Source organism: Ptychodera flava, chromosome 21 (assembly GCF_041260155.1).
Source record: "Ptychodera flava strain L36383 chromosome 21, AS_Pfla_20210202, whole genome shotgun sequence".
Lineage (NCBI taxonomy): Eukaryota > Metazoa > Hemichordata > Enteropneusta > Ptychoderidae > Ptychodera > Ptychodera flava.
This window is the reverse complement of record NC_091948.1, coordinates 17605146-17621824: the sequence shown is the minus strand read 5'-3', so window position 1 is coordinate 17621824 and position 16679 is coordinate 17605146. Positions and strand designations below refer to the sequence as shown.

Genomic DNA, 16679 nt, shown 5'->3' with positions numbered 1-16679 from the left:
TACACGATCGCTTCCAAAAATGACAGTCTTTTATTCACTTCTCGTAAATAACCGTCGATGTCGGCAACTCTGTCGCTAGCCCTGTGTACGATGCTGTGTGTTAGCTGTAGCACATAGCATCGTACGCAGGGCTAGGGGTCAACCGGATGCGCTATTTTGCGGGTTGCGGGCATGAAAAAATGTGTGTTTTTTATATCATTTTCGCCCTTCTCACACTTCAGATTAGTTCAACCGCCGATAAAAGCACAATTTTCGAAATCGTTTTCAACGCCGTTTCAAATAATTTTATTGTGGTGAACACGATTATAGTCCTAGGAAACTTTTCAAAGTCACGCTAGATCAAATGCTTGAAGGGGGCATACCGGCATGGAGCGACTATCATACTGCAGGTGCAAGTCATACGTTCATGATATTAGGAGATAAATTATTGAGAGCTGCAGAAGACAAACTCATCCAAAAATATTTCTATTAGATCGATTCCTGAAAATAAGGCAACGCACCGGCGTGTTTTCCCACTGAAATTCTCGCGTAAAATGGTTAGCAGAATGTCGTTCTCTGAGGTCGCGACCTCGCTTGAACCGAAACGGCAAAGTAAACTAAGTCCTTTGTTGTACGTCTTTTTCTTTTTAAAGATTTCATGAAAAATACACGGCATTTACAATACACATCACTTCTACGCTTTTTTAAGTCAAATCTTTCCTTATGCATTGCATTTAACTAGGCATTGTTTAATTTTCTGTATGAGTTGCCCTGGAACCGAATTGTGAATGGATGCATTACAAAGAATTTACTTCCTATGGCCTGATACTAGAAATGTAACAATTTTCATTCCGCGATAAGTGGCGACATTTCCGAGGCGCGATTTTTTTTTTGTCAGTCTGGTATTACGTATATTTCTCACTCACATCCATGGCAAGAAAGAAAAGTGATTCAGATCCCTAATTATTTGTAATGGCCAGGCAGCTCGGAATAAATAAATTGGTCCTCGGAATCGCCGCTTTTAGTTTAGCAGATTTTGATTTTTTTCAGAAACATAACGTATTTTCACCCATTTGGTTTGGTCTGTTATAGCATCTTTAGTCCAAAAAATCAAGTTTACAGCATTTATGTTTTCAACAGCCTTCAAATATACAGTATTACGTTAAAATACACCATATAGTAGTGTTTCATTAATTTTAACCATCTTGACCTGATGGTGAAATATGGACTTCGCAGGAAAAGGGATACTGTACGATAGACCTGATCATCATTATTTATAATAGACACATTCTAAAGGTTTAATTTCTTAAATACTAAATGCCATATTACATATATGAGAAATCTAGCCATAATTCTAAAAACCCGCAGCCCGTAGCCCGCAACCCGCACTTTAGCAGATACCGGGGTCAACATGGGGTCGCAGCCATGTTGCCTCAAAACTTATTTCTGTCTGCACTCAAAACTCAAAAATGTCGGATATGAACCTGAAAAATCGATGCAATTTCGTCAAAATTCGGCGAAATTTCAGCCTATAGACAAAATTTCATCTAGGTAAGGTAAATTTACTGAAATTTGATCGACAAATAATCCTGAGCTTGAACGTGACAGCTCGCCTTCTCCGGGAAGTCAAGCATCCAGCTGCCCATACACAGTTGCCCATATGGCCAGGTTTATGAGATTGTTTTCAAGCGAGCGAGCCAATAGAGCTAGAGGTCTGATTTTTGGTATATAGGAATAACTTAGCAATACAATTATTTTGACAAAATGTCACGTGACCTCAATGACCTTTGACCTCAAATAGATATATTTGTCCACAATCAGTAACCACAAGTGCTACACCCTTCATATTTGGTATGATGGGACACCTTATGACACCACATATTGTACCTCATTAATTATGCGCATATCTAATTCTGAGCAAGCCAATAGAGCTGGATGTCCGATTTTTGGTATATAGGGATAACTATAGGGTAGAAATCTAAATATGCCCATCTAAATATTAGACATCTACCATCGAGAACAAAAGAAATTTGCTGTAATTTGAATATTTAAGGAGTTTAAGCAATTTTCACTATAAATAAAGAACCCCTGCCTCAAACTCCACAAAAGTTGCTAGACATATTTTGCCGTTGTCATGCCATTGCTTCGTTTAATAACCAGTTAATCAAATGCCTAATTGACAGGAGGAAATTCAAGACCATATTTGAATAGTAGTATATATTGTCCTCAAAATTACTCTATCACGGCCCAGTACTCATTGCCTTCAGCAATACTGCCTTGTTATTATTATTATTATTATTATTATTATTATTATTATTATTATTATTATTATTATTATTATTATTAATTAGGATTAGCATTGTTGTCGTTATTGTTGTTGTTGTTGTTGTTGTCGTCGTCGTTGTTATCATAAACATCATCTTCATCGTCATCATCATCATCATCAAAATTAGTATTCAGGGCAATTAGGCCGGTGCTGAAAACAATTGCTCATAAGGTAGAGGGATGTGTTGCGCGAATGAAAGTTTCCGGTTTTTAGCGTTCTAATTTTCATTTCATTTCATTTTATTTCCTCTTTCAAAAGCGATGACAGACAATATCGATCGATGTTATTATTAAATTTTGTAATTGCATCGGTTCATTATAAAATTCACTGCCTCCATCTCTTCATTTGTCTGGCTCCCCCCCCCCTCTCTCTCTCTCTCCTCTCTCTCTCTCTCTCTCTCTCTCTCTCTCTCTCTCTCTCTCTCTCTCTCTCTCTCTCTCTTTTCTGAAGCGAAGTTCATTATTTTTGCCAACAACTTCCTTGTATCTAAAGATGGGATACTGTTGCGCACTTGTTTGTATCGGGAACCCAGCGTCTTAACGTCTGACGTCACTTTAGGAAGCTCATCCTTGTCTTTATCCGCATGACGACATCTATTGTCCTTTGAAAAGCGCAAGACACAAACGTACGTGCACTACACAATAGAGGTGTCGAAATTATCATTTCCTAAATATAACCACTTTGAAATTAATTCTTTGATTATTGCCGGCAGTGCCTGTACTCGCATGCATTCATATAATTTCCATTGCAGCAATTTAGAGAAAATCAATACTATTTTCTCATGCAGTGAAACGTTGAATCGTGAAATGATTGTTAAAATCAAATATGGCATGAACGGAATGTGGGAACGTTTTTATATAAATATTTTAACACAGGGAACGGCCTGTGACGGTCAAAGTTGAGGGATGAGATTCAGAGTAAAGGATGCCGTTGAAATAAGAAATACGAGTCTCTTTACAATTTTTGTCGAGATCTGATAACATCTAAATATCACCATGTAAGTAATTTAATATAAAACCCACACGTCTGATCGTTTTCATGGGAAAAGTGTCATAGCCAATGCAATAGGTTTGTTCTTAACGTGCCAACATAGACACATTAACTCACTCGAGATCGCGAGTGCAGTTGGAGTTATGCTGGCAGTAGTGACTTCTCAGATGTGTTAGAATGCCTGAAAGTTTCATGTGAGGGTTACCGCCCGAGGACGAACAGATCTAAATATCCCTAGCTGAGATTTGTTACAGATTGATCGGTTCCAAACCCCTAAGTCAAGGTGAGCGTTATGAGTATTAACAAAAGAAGTCATAGAGCGTGCACAGGACGTTCAGTGTTCGTTTGATTTTGCAGACACTCAGATAGCACGAGCAGTTAGCCGGAAAAGGGAAGGCTTGTTTTAGCGGAGGAAAAAGATTATCACTGCTAGGCAAAACATAAGCTTAAAAGACGCACACGCGAACGCAAGACTATCCCGACTGCACACAATTCAAAACAAAGATTACTTCATGGACAGGCGGCTCCCCGGGGCTTTTTAGGAACTTTAAAATCTTTACAAAGTTGTTTTCATTTGTCTCACTTGCCGGAGGCATAGACGCACGGATGTACGGGCCGGCATCGATCATTTGTAAATCGTGACAACAGTATCAATTTACAAGGGGTCGGTGGGATTTCTTCCCTGGTGAAGGTGTGCATATCGCTTGGTAAATGTAGCTTAATTTTGCCGTGATATGAGCCAATCAAATAGCAGCTTAACCTCTTGACCCTCTGACGTCACGCCGTGACCGGAAAATAGTGCTCCCGGCGACGCTGTCAAACGTGGCATGGGCAGAACTTCACATAACCTAATGAAATGTGACAAAGTGCGCGCATATCGCATAGTAAAACTTTTTAACGTCTCCAAACTAGTCGCGACGACATCTCTTCGGAGTACCAGTTGGCGGAGCAAAGTTACGATCACAATAAAATATGTTATTAGTGCCATTACTGTTCTTTGGCCTACGGGTATTTGTAGGTATTTACCGGATGACCATTTGAACATAAAATGTATAAACCCATGTTATGAGGATATCATGCCCGAAGTGGAGTACGGACAAATCATTTCTTTTTACTTCTTTTTCCGTAATGTGATATTATCCTCCTAATACCCTGGCCATGTTCTCTCAGTGTCACGGGGACTTTAGGAAAATCCCCGCTATCTCGCTTTATCTCACCACCTTTTCACGACTGAAACTAATAACGCGAGCGCGTATTTTGTGAATGTGGTAATCGGCATATAAATAGTGGTATTTGGCGGGCTTTAAATGCTCTAATACCCTTGATGATCAGAATTTCCTTCGGCTAGGTCTTTGTGTCGTTTTCAACTTATCACACCACGGCTAATCTTATTAACTGAGCGTTATCTGCAAATTACAAACCTCCATTCTCTTCTATTCTATCCTATTCAATTCGATTCCAGTTTCCTGGTCCATTTTCACTGCAAATCCCCGAAAACACAAGCCGCGGATGGGGGGATTTAAGCAAAAACCATACCGAGCGTCGTTGAAACAAGACAGTGCTCTGTGACACGAGTATTAAGTCGAATCGTCCCCAAGGCATGTATTTTACCCACGCCGAGCGTGCTGCTCTGTTTATCTGTAAATGAGGGTAAAATATTTTCCCTCGAAGGCTGGTATGTTCTCGGACTTTCCCGTTTAAAAATGTACGGATATTGGATCAATACAAATTTTCGAAAACAAATACCCGTCGGGACAAAAGTTTTCAAATTCGTCGTGTAATGAACAAGCTTGTAAGAGTACATGTTGTAGAATGTCATATCTGGTGTCAACCATGCTGATCCAAAATGCAAAAGTTTTGGAAGAATGGTATCAGCTTACATAATCGTGAAATGTTACTGTGACACATTTATCCATGTATGCTACGATGGTGTCATCAATAGAATCCATCTTGTCCTTACATACGTCTATATGGTTGTCATATTTCACATCTTAGTGTGCTTCTCAGTGCCCAATATGATCTTCACTTTACCTGCTCTAAAGTCGCTTATGTTAACAGATTTGTTTTCTATCTGCCTTTCTGACTGTCCCTTCTCGCAACATTGCCTAGTACCTTTTTGCCCACAGTTCTGTTTTGCTGTCACTATCACTGTCTTCCTGCATGTCTGTCTGTTTATCGACTCGGACTTTTCAGCCTCTTATTTCTCTCTCTCTCTCTCTCTCTCTCTCTCTCTCTCTCTCTCTCTCTCTCTCTCTTTCTCTCTCTGAATGGGTAGAAGTAGCTTTGTTCTAGTTTCAGTATAGGTCAGGGGTCAGGGCCGTTCTTTGTTACTATTTTATTTGCTTGAAAACAATTACTAACTGTTTGGAGAGTTCCAGTTTTGCCAAAATTTCAGTTCAAGCTTTGTTTGTTTCCACTGCTATGCGAAAGAACAAGACAGAGCAACCGGTATAGAACCTATCTGCTGTGCAGCTTAAAGTTTACGGTATGAGAGACAGATGTTCCCTTAGAAGACTGCCGTTAAGCCATCATTTCGGCAATGTGTGACCCTTAAATGTATGTTGGAAACATATTTTGATTCTGTGGTGCACATCAAGATCTCTTGAAATGAGTGTATACACTTAGTGCGACCCGTATGGGCAGCCAAAGGGAGTTATATGCCACGTATTGTAAAATTAAATCGGCGGTATTGGTATTTAGGACACGGTCACACGAAACGTCGCATACGCGTGATTTCCTTCTATAAGACCGTTTGTTATCTACGCCTTTATACCATCACGTGGTCTTTTCTTAGGTTTCTTAGTCTACTTTTCATGTACAACTGTATTTAAGATTCCCTCTCCGATTGTACTACACACTGTCTACGTTGAAAATTTTAAAACCTCTCGCGACGTTGGGTATATAACGTAAACTGCAGTGGCCTTTGATGGATATTTCTATGTCTCGCAGCACACAGAACGACGGCGCTCTAAGACTTAATTAGCCGTATAATTCCCTAATTCTCGACGAAATGGCTGTTTATTAGCGTTATCGATCTCTTGAACTTTAAGGTCACTACTGCTTGCACAAATGGCAGGCAGAATTTTATCGGCTGCCTCTCGGCAACATCATTTTCACTTCCTTGGATGACGTTTATGGTGGCAATTAATCTAACGAGGTCCCTTGGAGTTCCTGTCTCGATCTTTCCATCGAAGGTAATTTTTGATCAAACCATGGTTGAAAATTCCCTTCCAATGTGTCTAGGAGTTTTGTTTTGCCATGATGACGAAACTCGGTAGATTCGACTGGACCTTCCTCTCCCTGGCATAATATGTAGGGCCACAGTCATTCTGTCGATGGAGGGACTGTAGTAGGGCATAATGTATGTATGTATGTATGTATGTATGTATGTATGTATGTATGTATGTATGTATGTATGTATGTATGTATGTATGTATGTATGTATGTATGTATGTATGTACGAATGTATTAGCGAGAACACATGCTCTGCATGTTAGCTATTGCTGCAGCAATAAAATTTACCTTAGAATGTCCTTGAACAAATGTGCAAATTGAAGAGAATGAATATTGTTTCAATTGGAAAAGCCTGACTTACTGATGCTTTATACTAATCTTTCACTAGCTGCAGGCGTTGTTGGTGTCAGTCATCAATAATACCCTGTTAGACTTGTTTATAGGGTTCATAAGTTCGCAGTTTGTCATTCACTGAAATTCATGTTATCTTAAAATTGATTATTTGGCAGACTTGTAGGAGATTCATCAAAAGCTACTGGCGTTTGTGCTCAGCTGAGGTAATGAACTATGTCGACTTTCAAGGTGAATTGTCAATTATTTGATAGCTGAAAAACACTGAATCATTTTCGGTTTTCTAATTACATTCTAGCAGGTCATGACGCCGAACAACAGGGTACGGAAAGGGGCGTTTACTGACCAATTTTTACCATACCGACTGTGGAAGTTATCAGTCATTGTGCAATGTACCACTGCAAAGAATCATTGTGGCATTAACATTTACGATCTTCATCATTTTAGTATGTTTTTAAAACCACTTTGGATGCAGGGATTGTTTGATTCGACTCGGATATTATTGCCAACACATTGAAAGCTATTGCCACTGCCACTATTTTGAAAATATCATGCTTTAGAAACATGTTAAGTGATACCCCGTTGTAAGGAGCACACTTCTCCGCTGTAGTTGTAATTCTCTGGGTTGAGGCGAGACGAGGATCGTTTGTCAAGACGTATATCTTTCAGCCGGCCACAAATCAGCAGAGCTCAGATAAAGCCAAGAAAAGATATTTGAAAGACTGTCACCGTTAGCAGCAATTTTGTTCGACGAAACGTTTCTTGTGATTTATTTCTTCGATATAAGACATTATAACCTCCATTTACTTAAGTAAATATTTAAAGATGGGTTCATTTACTGGCAGGGAATTTATAGCTTCGCTTTTTTCTCTCTGCAGGCCAATTTATTTCACCAGACGTTAGCCGATTAGTCAGGACAGTGTACCTATGTCAGTGGACGAAGATATGTGGCCATGAGAGCAAATAGGTTAACTGCTCCCTTCATTCTGCAAGTCCCAAATGTTTTCATGATATTGAGCACCTTGCATCACCCCTGAAGGCCTTTGCTCATCATTTTAGTATTCAGTCGACTATGTGGCATTTACGCGTCAAAATGTAGCCAAGTTAACCCCTTTGCCGTCAATCGCCTTTGATCAAGCGCATGGCTTGTCAGGTCGACCCACAGTCCCAGCTTGACTTTGTTAAGATGTTTATAGTCAATAAGCTCTGCTTGATTATTTGCTCTCATCTATATCACCATGTCATCCACACACGCTTGCCTCGAAAACAGTTTAGCAAGGAAATGTAATATGGATTAGAAATCACGATGTCGACCATACAGCTATCTACCTGTAATAAATCCATGTCTTGCATAACAGATTCCTACTTGAAAACATCTCACATATACATTGGTAAGAAAAAAACATAATCCCCGTCGCTCATTTTGCTTCCTAAGATATAATCTTTACCCGAAAGATAAACTTGATACTCAGCCAATTCTACCCTTCTATGAATATCGTCGGCTTCTGAATCAAGTGAATTTTGATCTCCACTTGCTCTACAGAAAACCTCTTGAAGGGTGGGTGAACATAACATTTTACAGCACAATTTATGCATCCTGGCTTACTGTTTACTATTTATTTAGGTGGTAATAATGTTACTAGCAGCTATGTAAAGTTTACAATTGTGGGATATGGTAAAAGTAATTTTCAGTTCACTTTTGACAATTCCATAAAATTTCGAAAGATCGGTGCGACAGTCGTACAATGTGCTTGAACGGCTACGGTAATAAACGTTCTCAAGTTATCGTGCGAAGTAAGCTTGTCTCTTTTCGAGAGAGCAGGAGCATCTGGTGTTTCGATGCAAGTACGTTTAACAACTGGCGGTTTTTTTAGGGTTCTGCGTCAATTGTCATCTCGAGAAAGCTCAAACAAGAATTACTGTAGACTACATGTATGTATACCCACTGAAGTGAGCAATCATTATCTCCAGTGATGTAAAATACCGAAGGCAGTCAATGCGCCATTCGCGCGTGGTGTGAAGCGGATTATAGTTCGGAGCGACACTATATTCTCTAATCGTTGTAGAAATTTTACACTTCCAGGCACATAAACTGATAACGTAAAACGATTATGTATGAAAGGAAAAACAACAACGACAATGCAAATGCGTCAAATCTGTTACTTGTACGTGTACTGGTTACGTCATCAACTTCACGCACGTGAAATTTTAAAAGAGCTGTACCAGAAAAACTTTTCACACAAATGCGAATGACACGATTCAAGAGAGTCAGGCGCAGCCGCAAATGCAATAATGGGTTTCACGCTTCACCGCGGGTTTCGTGCTTCCGGCGACAGAATCCACCTGTGAAGTTCTTTTCACACGTGATACCCAGCTAAAAACAAAAACAAAAAACGTGAGAATACAATCATGTAATACAGACAGTAACTTCAACTTTCTTCTATGTGTCAATTTCGTAAATAACTCCATTTGTCGTTGCAGCATCGCCTTGTTACGATGTGCGAAAGCACTTGATGACTTTTGACACGGGAAGAAAATTTGGGAGAAGTTCTTCTAATGGATCCAAAAAATTGACACTCTTAGAGTCGACATTGAAACTTGTTCCTCATTTTTTCACGTTTCTAGACCACTCTACTTCTTTCTGTGTTGCTTTACTTGCCGCAGCGCACAACGAGAATGAATCACCTCGTCGACAGTACTTTGAAGTGCCGGTCTTGTATCATCACGTACCGGGAGCGTTCACCGCATTCATGCAAACGCTTCGGGACATAGATATTCAACTGGTTTTTGGAAAGGGTTGTTTGTGTCTGAAGGATTGATATTTTGCAGAAAGCGAAACATCATACCTGTTGTGTCCATGGAAACCACTACATACCGCGCGATGTTCAGGCATTGACATTTGATATTTGGAAATAGCTTAGCTGAGTGTCTCATGTGACATATACGTTCAGTTGCTAATATTTGTTCCAAAAAAATCGACGGTATTGAGTTCAAATAATGCTAAATCGGAAAGCATTGTAATGTAGCTTTAAAAGCGAAATTGTGCTTCATGTTATTTCTTTGCAGACATAATGTACGACCGGCTGAACGGTATAACACACATACATCCAGACAAACTATTTGACAGACAGACAGACAGACAGACAGACAGACAGACAGCAGGCAAGGACACCGATAGACCTAGAATTGGGTGAATACTCGACTACATCAAGATAGCTGGACAGATTATGGGGTAACCGGATAGACGTAATCAGATAGACAGACGAAAAGGAAGATGGACAAACAGACAGACAGGAAGGCAGACAACAAGATCGATGTACGGGGAGGTAGGAAGACAGAAGACATGCAGGAAGGTAGGAAATATAGGATATTGTAGCAGCCACAGGCAGAGGTTCTGTCCTTTATAATGAACCTGTCTCAAGACTTGATGCAGCTGAACGTAAACACATCTACGGGGAAAAGTCATCAAGTTTGATGGAGGTTGAAGTTTCGCCGATTAAATCAGGTAGCTATGGATAATGTTTTGATGTGACGGTCGACTCGAACTCATTATTCCACTTCGGCAGGAAATTCCCGATCACGAGCTGAAGCACGCTAATTCCTGTGAGAGAGAATCTAAACTCACCCCTCGTCTGACTGTCATGTCTCAAATTACTAAGACAGCTATCGACCCGTCTAAACTATTCTGCGCACTCTAATTTCGGTTTACGTATCAATCACGACGATGTCTCCGTGACAGTCTGCACAATACTCTGATGAATCTTATCTGTCTACCTACATGTCGATCGCCACATCCATCCATCAATCCATCCATCCCTCCCTTCATCCCTCCCTCCATCCCTCCCTCCATCCCTCCCTCCATCCATCCATCCATCCATCCATCCATCCATCCCTCCCTCCCTCCCTCCCTCCCTCCATCCATCCATCCATACATGCATACATACATACATACATACATACATACATACATACATACATACATACATACATACAGACATACAGACAGACAGACATACATACATACATACATACATACAGACATACAATATTTTCATCACTTTGCCCTAGATTTATCACTCTATCTTTTTTTGTCTCTTCGATGGCTTATAAAATCTCTAATCGCAGTAGGAGATATTCCATAATGGCTCTACTGGTATACCCGACATTTTAAAAGGGAAGCAAATTTCCATGAAAAGTGACGAGGAAGAAAAAATAGGTCGAATTTCTTTCAAGTTAATTTCATGCAGTAGTAGTTGAGCTGAAAGCAGAGTAAATTATTAGTATGTATGCCAGCATGAAATCCATTAGCATTTTCGTCTGCATCGGATATGGACATATTGATCTTTCAATAACATTAAACAAGGCTTCAATGGTTTCTCCGGGGAAATGTCACTAAATGCACGCCAAACGTGGACGACAAGGCTATTTCTTTCCGTGTTTATGAACAACAGTGTGAGAAAACAATTACCACAACGAGTAAAACATGGCTAAAAGTGTTGAAAGACGTGAATATTTCGCCATTCCAGGCAATCTGATTTACCTTCAGAGAATGGCGACTAGACCGATACCGGTCGCCCAAAGCGCACGTTCTCCTTTTGTTTACCAGCAAATCAATTCACCACCTCGTTTTTTCACTTAATCTTATTTTCTGGAACCGTGACAGATTTCGGAAGGAATCAGCCCTGCCTATTTCGCCCGATCAATATTTAGCTTTCAGACCTCAGCGGTTTTCTTCCGAGAACAAATTGGTCATTAAACATGTAATATTACTTGGTTACGGGGTAAATGCAATATTTGGTTGTCAATTATCGATGCAATTATGTGCCGACATGTCAAAGTTTAATGGAACTTTAATTTGCTGCTGACCACGTGACTTGACGATAGGCCGTTCTTCAATGAGTGCACGTATATTCCCAGTGATAACCACTAATAAAGGTGTCTCCTATGATTTATTTCTTGTGAAAACCAGTTTTTATCACAGCGATAAAATGTACCAATCGCATCCTTGGCAAATAATCGGTAATCTATATCGCCTACACAAAATATTTATGATTAATGACCAAATATTACTTGTCATATACAGCCATATTTATATCAAATTCATATATATATTGATCGTATTAATAATGGTTATTTTACAGCTATTTAGATGTGATTTTTAATCATATGCTTGTTTACAGGGCCATTTCACAAGTAATTTCTCTGACTCGGACACTGACCATTACAATGAAAGCACGATTTTGACCTATTTGACAACGACAAGCAAAACTAAAATATTCATGATGACATATTCTGCAATGTCTCACACCTCATTAGCCGATCTCGTTCATGATGGATTGTAATGTGTGAATACTTTCATCTTTTTCTTCTGGTACACTTTTGCTACAGTTAGACAAACACAAACCAGCGACACGATGTGCGTTCCCCGGGCAAGACAGGGTTCCGCCACTCGCACAACAACCGCCGACGCGGCCGTTCAACGCACTCTGAGGAGCAGCTCGAGGTACATTCTCTCAGCGAAATGGATATCCTTGCTACGCTGACCCCCAGACAGTCTCAGCACAATTTATTCGATGCGAAATAGGCAGCAACATTCAGTAGGGATATGACGTATTCAATGAAGAATCAGACGAACCCTGGGGGAAACTTTGTTCTCGCAAGGTTGCTCTGCTATTTGTAAAGGCAATGTTATAGATCTTGTTCGTGAATTTACTGCGGATGGGTTTATCGTTCTATTGAGAGTAAACATTTCAGAAGTCGGAATGGTATAGCTGCCGGTGATGTTTTGCAGATGAAAGTAAGCATTCAAGACTGCATTACAGGCATTTCAATGCTGTGTTTCTGACGATGTTGTCATTTTTTCGGGTATGTCACGTGATTCCCACTTTGCCATAGTGACGCCGACATCATTCCGGTTCCTTCAAATCGAAACAACCTTTACACTAATCAAGCTCGACGTTCGATTTAAAATAGTCACAACTGTAGCTAAATATCTGAGAGTGTGACCAGCTCCGATCACTGGTGGTTTCACAGCAATCGATAAGAGAAACGCGCGGTTGTGCGTGACATGTGTAGTTCCACAAGAGACTTGCACAAACATCACTCTCACAGGAGTTCACTGGAAGTTCCGCCATGATGGACATAGAGCTTCTTATCCTTTGTTTCGCAGGGGTACAAAGAATTTGACAGTTTGTAGGGCAAGGCGGATTTTAAATCACACAATTTTCAATAAATTTGACGCCTATGTCAAACCGAAGATTGCGTTTTGCATAAGGCCGAAGAAAAAAAATTGTGCTGTTCCGATAACCCGACCTACCCTACTTTTGCCTGCCGACCCTAAAGCTATGTAAACACTGAAGTAAAACAACAAAAGAAAAAACACGTAAAATCGCGTGTTCGTAACCTGGCATTTGATTTTTGCTTGAACGAGGACGTCTTTTATGTTTTTATTCCTTATATATGTATGATACATTTTTCTGGAAATGTTGAAATTAACTGTGAACCCGCAGTAACCCCGCAGTAACATTAATAAATTTATTTATTTTGGTAATATCCCGATTATGCCAATATCTTTATCTATAATCTACATTGGCAAGTGCTTGTTGCTTGAGAACAGGGGATGTATCACCCTCATTTGTAATAATTATCTTGATATATAATACCAGCCCAATTAACCCAATATGTAATACTAACCCATAACATAATATGTAATAACTCTAAAAAGGAGAAATAATTAGAGCCAAAATGAAAGAAAAATGTGCCACGGAACAATTGTTGAGCCCTGAGCGTCAAACAAAATTTCAAAGGCTTTGATGAACCTGACGATGGTGATATTATTTAGGTCCTCAGATTTGCCAAAACACCCAAGTACACCTGGCAAACACGACCACTCCCCAAAGCAACCAATAACATTTCAATTGTTCTTTAAAGTAAACATGGTTATGTTTCATGTCAGTCAGTAATCAAAACAAAACGTAAATATGCATCATGGCATATGGTGCATGTTACGTCATACTGGGTGCAACATGGATGAATTTGGGCTCCGGTTATACTGCTTTTTTTCACTGAAATTACGCTGATATACACTCCTTGCTGGTTACACAGTGGTTTATGAAGTCTAGCTGTAGACACTAATTGCTCTAAATGACAAGAAGAAGACGGAGAAAAACCGGAGGAGAGAAAAGTCAAAATCTGAGTACAAGCAGTGAAGTAAGCCCTGAGCCAAAGCGCAGCAAGATGGCCGACGCAGGAGGCCCACTATCCAGCACGCCTGTTCCACTACAGACAAAGAGATCAAAAGTCAGTTATCGGAGACAATGGAAACATTAGCACTTCTTGGAAAGCAGATTGAAAAGATTTCATCTGTTGAAAACCGGCTGTCCGACCTACAGAAGTCTGTTACTTATGTCAGTGAGTATTTTGAAAACTTCAGAAAGAAATTAAAGAAATTCAGTTAGATACCGTTCAACTGAAAGCTAACAATGACAGACTACAAGATCAACTCACTGTTACACAAAGAGAACTGAGTAATACACAGGAGGAATTGCATGATTTACAGCAGTACAGTCGTCGCAATAATATTGAAATCCACGGAATTCCGCAACGGAACGGGGAAGACACAAATGACATTGTCGTACGAGTTGCCGCTGCTGTTGGCGTTGACATTACGCCCAGCGACATAGACATCAGTCACCGTCTTCCAAGTCGTCAAAACCAGACTCAACAACGACACCAAACACCAGCCATCATCGTCAAATTTGTCAGGAGATCGGTACGGAACAGTATCTACTATGCAAGAAAGAATCTTCGCGGACAAACTCCAAATCAAATTCGAGTAGGGGACAACAACACCAATAACATTTACATAAACGAAAACCTGACACCTACGATGAAGCGTCTTTTCCACCAAGTAAACGAAAGGAGAAAGCAGCTGAAATGGAGATTTATTTGGACAAGCAATGGCAAGATATTCACTCGGAAAGATGAAACATCAGAAGTTATCTCTGTCTCGTCAGCAAAAGCCGTAAATCGCATAAACTAACTTTTCGAGGACAGTCGTCTTTTCATTTATGATGGACCTTGATTCACAAGAGAGCATTACGAAATCCTGCTGTACATCCGTTTCCATTGACCGTCATACAATTTACACATTAGTAACAGAGAATTTTCACAAGGTGGCGGTGTAGCAATGTATGTGCATTCCACATTGCCACGGGCGCAACTTCCCAATTTGCATATTGCAAATAGTGAGTCGTTATTCATTGAGACTGCCATTGCGAAGACAAAAATTGTTGTTGGAGTAGTATATAGACAGCCGAACACACCTATTTCAGACTTTTTGGATAGTTTTGAAAATTTCCTGACCTTATGTCTTTAAAAAACAAAAAGTGTATTATAGTTGGCGATTTCAATATTGATGTTATGTCGACTTCAAATGCCGCCACATCTTATTTAACTCTGTTAAAGTCGTATAACTTTGAACAAATTATTATACTCCCACTCGTGTCAATGACTTTTCAAGTACTACAATAGATCATGTGATCACAAACATCACAGACCACTTTTTAGATTGTGGATGCATTGACACAGATATTACTGACCACTTGTCAATCTTTGTAATTGTGAATAACTTGAGGTATGTTTTTAAACAGTTTAAATCACACATTAAGTTTGATTTTACTCGGTACAATTGCGAATCTTTCTTGAATGAATTGGGAAATGTCACCTGGCAACCGATTTATGAGAGTCATGACCCGAATACGGCTTATGACATGTTCTACGAAAAATATTACAGTGTAGCGTCAAAGCACCTTCCAGTTAAGATGAGTAATTGCCGTAAATCAACAATACATAAACCATGGTTGACAAGGGGCATTCTTATTTCAATTAAGAAAAATATTCTTTATATTCAAAGAGGAAAAAAGCGCCAATGAACACTCATATAAATCAATATTATAAGAATTATAGGAATATTTTGACGAAAGTCTTAAACATGCAAAGAAACGGTATTTTTGTGATAAGTTCAACAATGCTCATGGTAACTCTGGGAAAACATGGCAAGTTATAACGAAATCTTAAATAGTAACGTTAGAAATAGTTTAACACCAAATAAGTTAAAGGTTGATAATGAAGAAGTGACTGACAGCACAAAAATTGCTGAGGTTTTCTGTAATTATTTTACAAATGTTGGTCCCAATTTGGCGTCACAAATTACAGCCAATGTCAACTTTAAGCAATATCTTAGGAGAAACCACAATAGGTCCTTTTTCTTTCATCCTGTTGTTGCAAGTGACGTCGTTAATGAATTACGCTCCATAGATCCAAAAAAGGCCACCGGTCATGATTATATTCACCCTTTATTAGTCAAGGATGCTGCTGATTATATTTCCAGTCCCCTAGCACATATTATCAACCTTTCTTTAGCTCATGGTTACTTTCCAGATGCACTTAAATTTGCCAAAATTACAGCTCTTTATAAAAAGGGGTCTCCTTTTGATGTTGGGAACTACAGACCGATTTCAGTTTTACCTGTCTTTAGCAAAATTTTTGAAACACTTGTAAATAAGCAGCTTATCTCCTTCCTCGAAAAACATAACATTCTCTCACAAACTCAATATGGCTTTAGAAAGAAATATAGCACTAAACTTGCCATGGCAGATATTATTGCAGAATTAACAGATCAAATAGATAGTGGTTGCACAACTGTTGGTATATTTGTCGATCTTAAAAAGGCATTTGACACTATCAACCATGATATACTTTTACAAAAACTCGAATTTTATGGAATAAGAGGTCACCC

General features: G+C 39.4%; 2 protein-coding genes across 2 annotated transcripts in view; one reads left to right on the top strand and one right to left on the bottom strand.

Annotated features, from left to right (window-relative positions):
* LOC139121594 (vasopressin V1b receptor-like) overlaps positions 1 to 16679 on the bottom strand; it is a 91740-nt gene that overhangs the window by 60951 nt on the left and 14110 nt on the right. The gene's annotated exons all lie outside the window — the stretch shown is intronic.
* LOC139122226 (uncharacterized) lies at positions 14024 to 14921 on the top strand. The gene is made up of 2 exons (XM_070687652.1): positions 14024 to 14179; positions 14313 to 14921. The coding sequence occupies exons 1-2, from the start codon at positions 14024 to 14026 to the stop codon at positions 14919 to 14921; spliced, it is 765 nt and encodes a 254-aa protein (XP_070543753.1).

What these genes read in the sequence shown, in the direction of transcription:
- LOC139122226 (XM_070687652.1), top strand. Translation starts at nt 14,024, where the DNA reads ATGACAAGAAGAAGACGGAGAAAAACCGGAGGAGAGAAAAGTCAAAAT. An exon ending in TACAGACAAAGAGATCAAAA is followed by an intron (nt 14,180 to 14,312) that starts GTCAGTTATCGG and finishes TGAAAACTTCAG; the next exon opens with AAAGAAATTAAAGAAATTCA.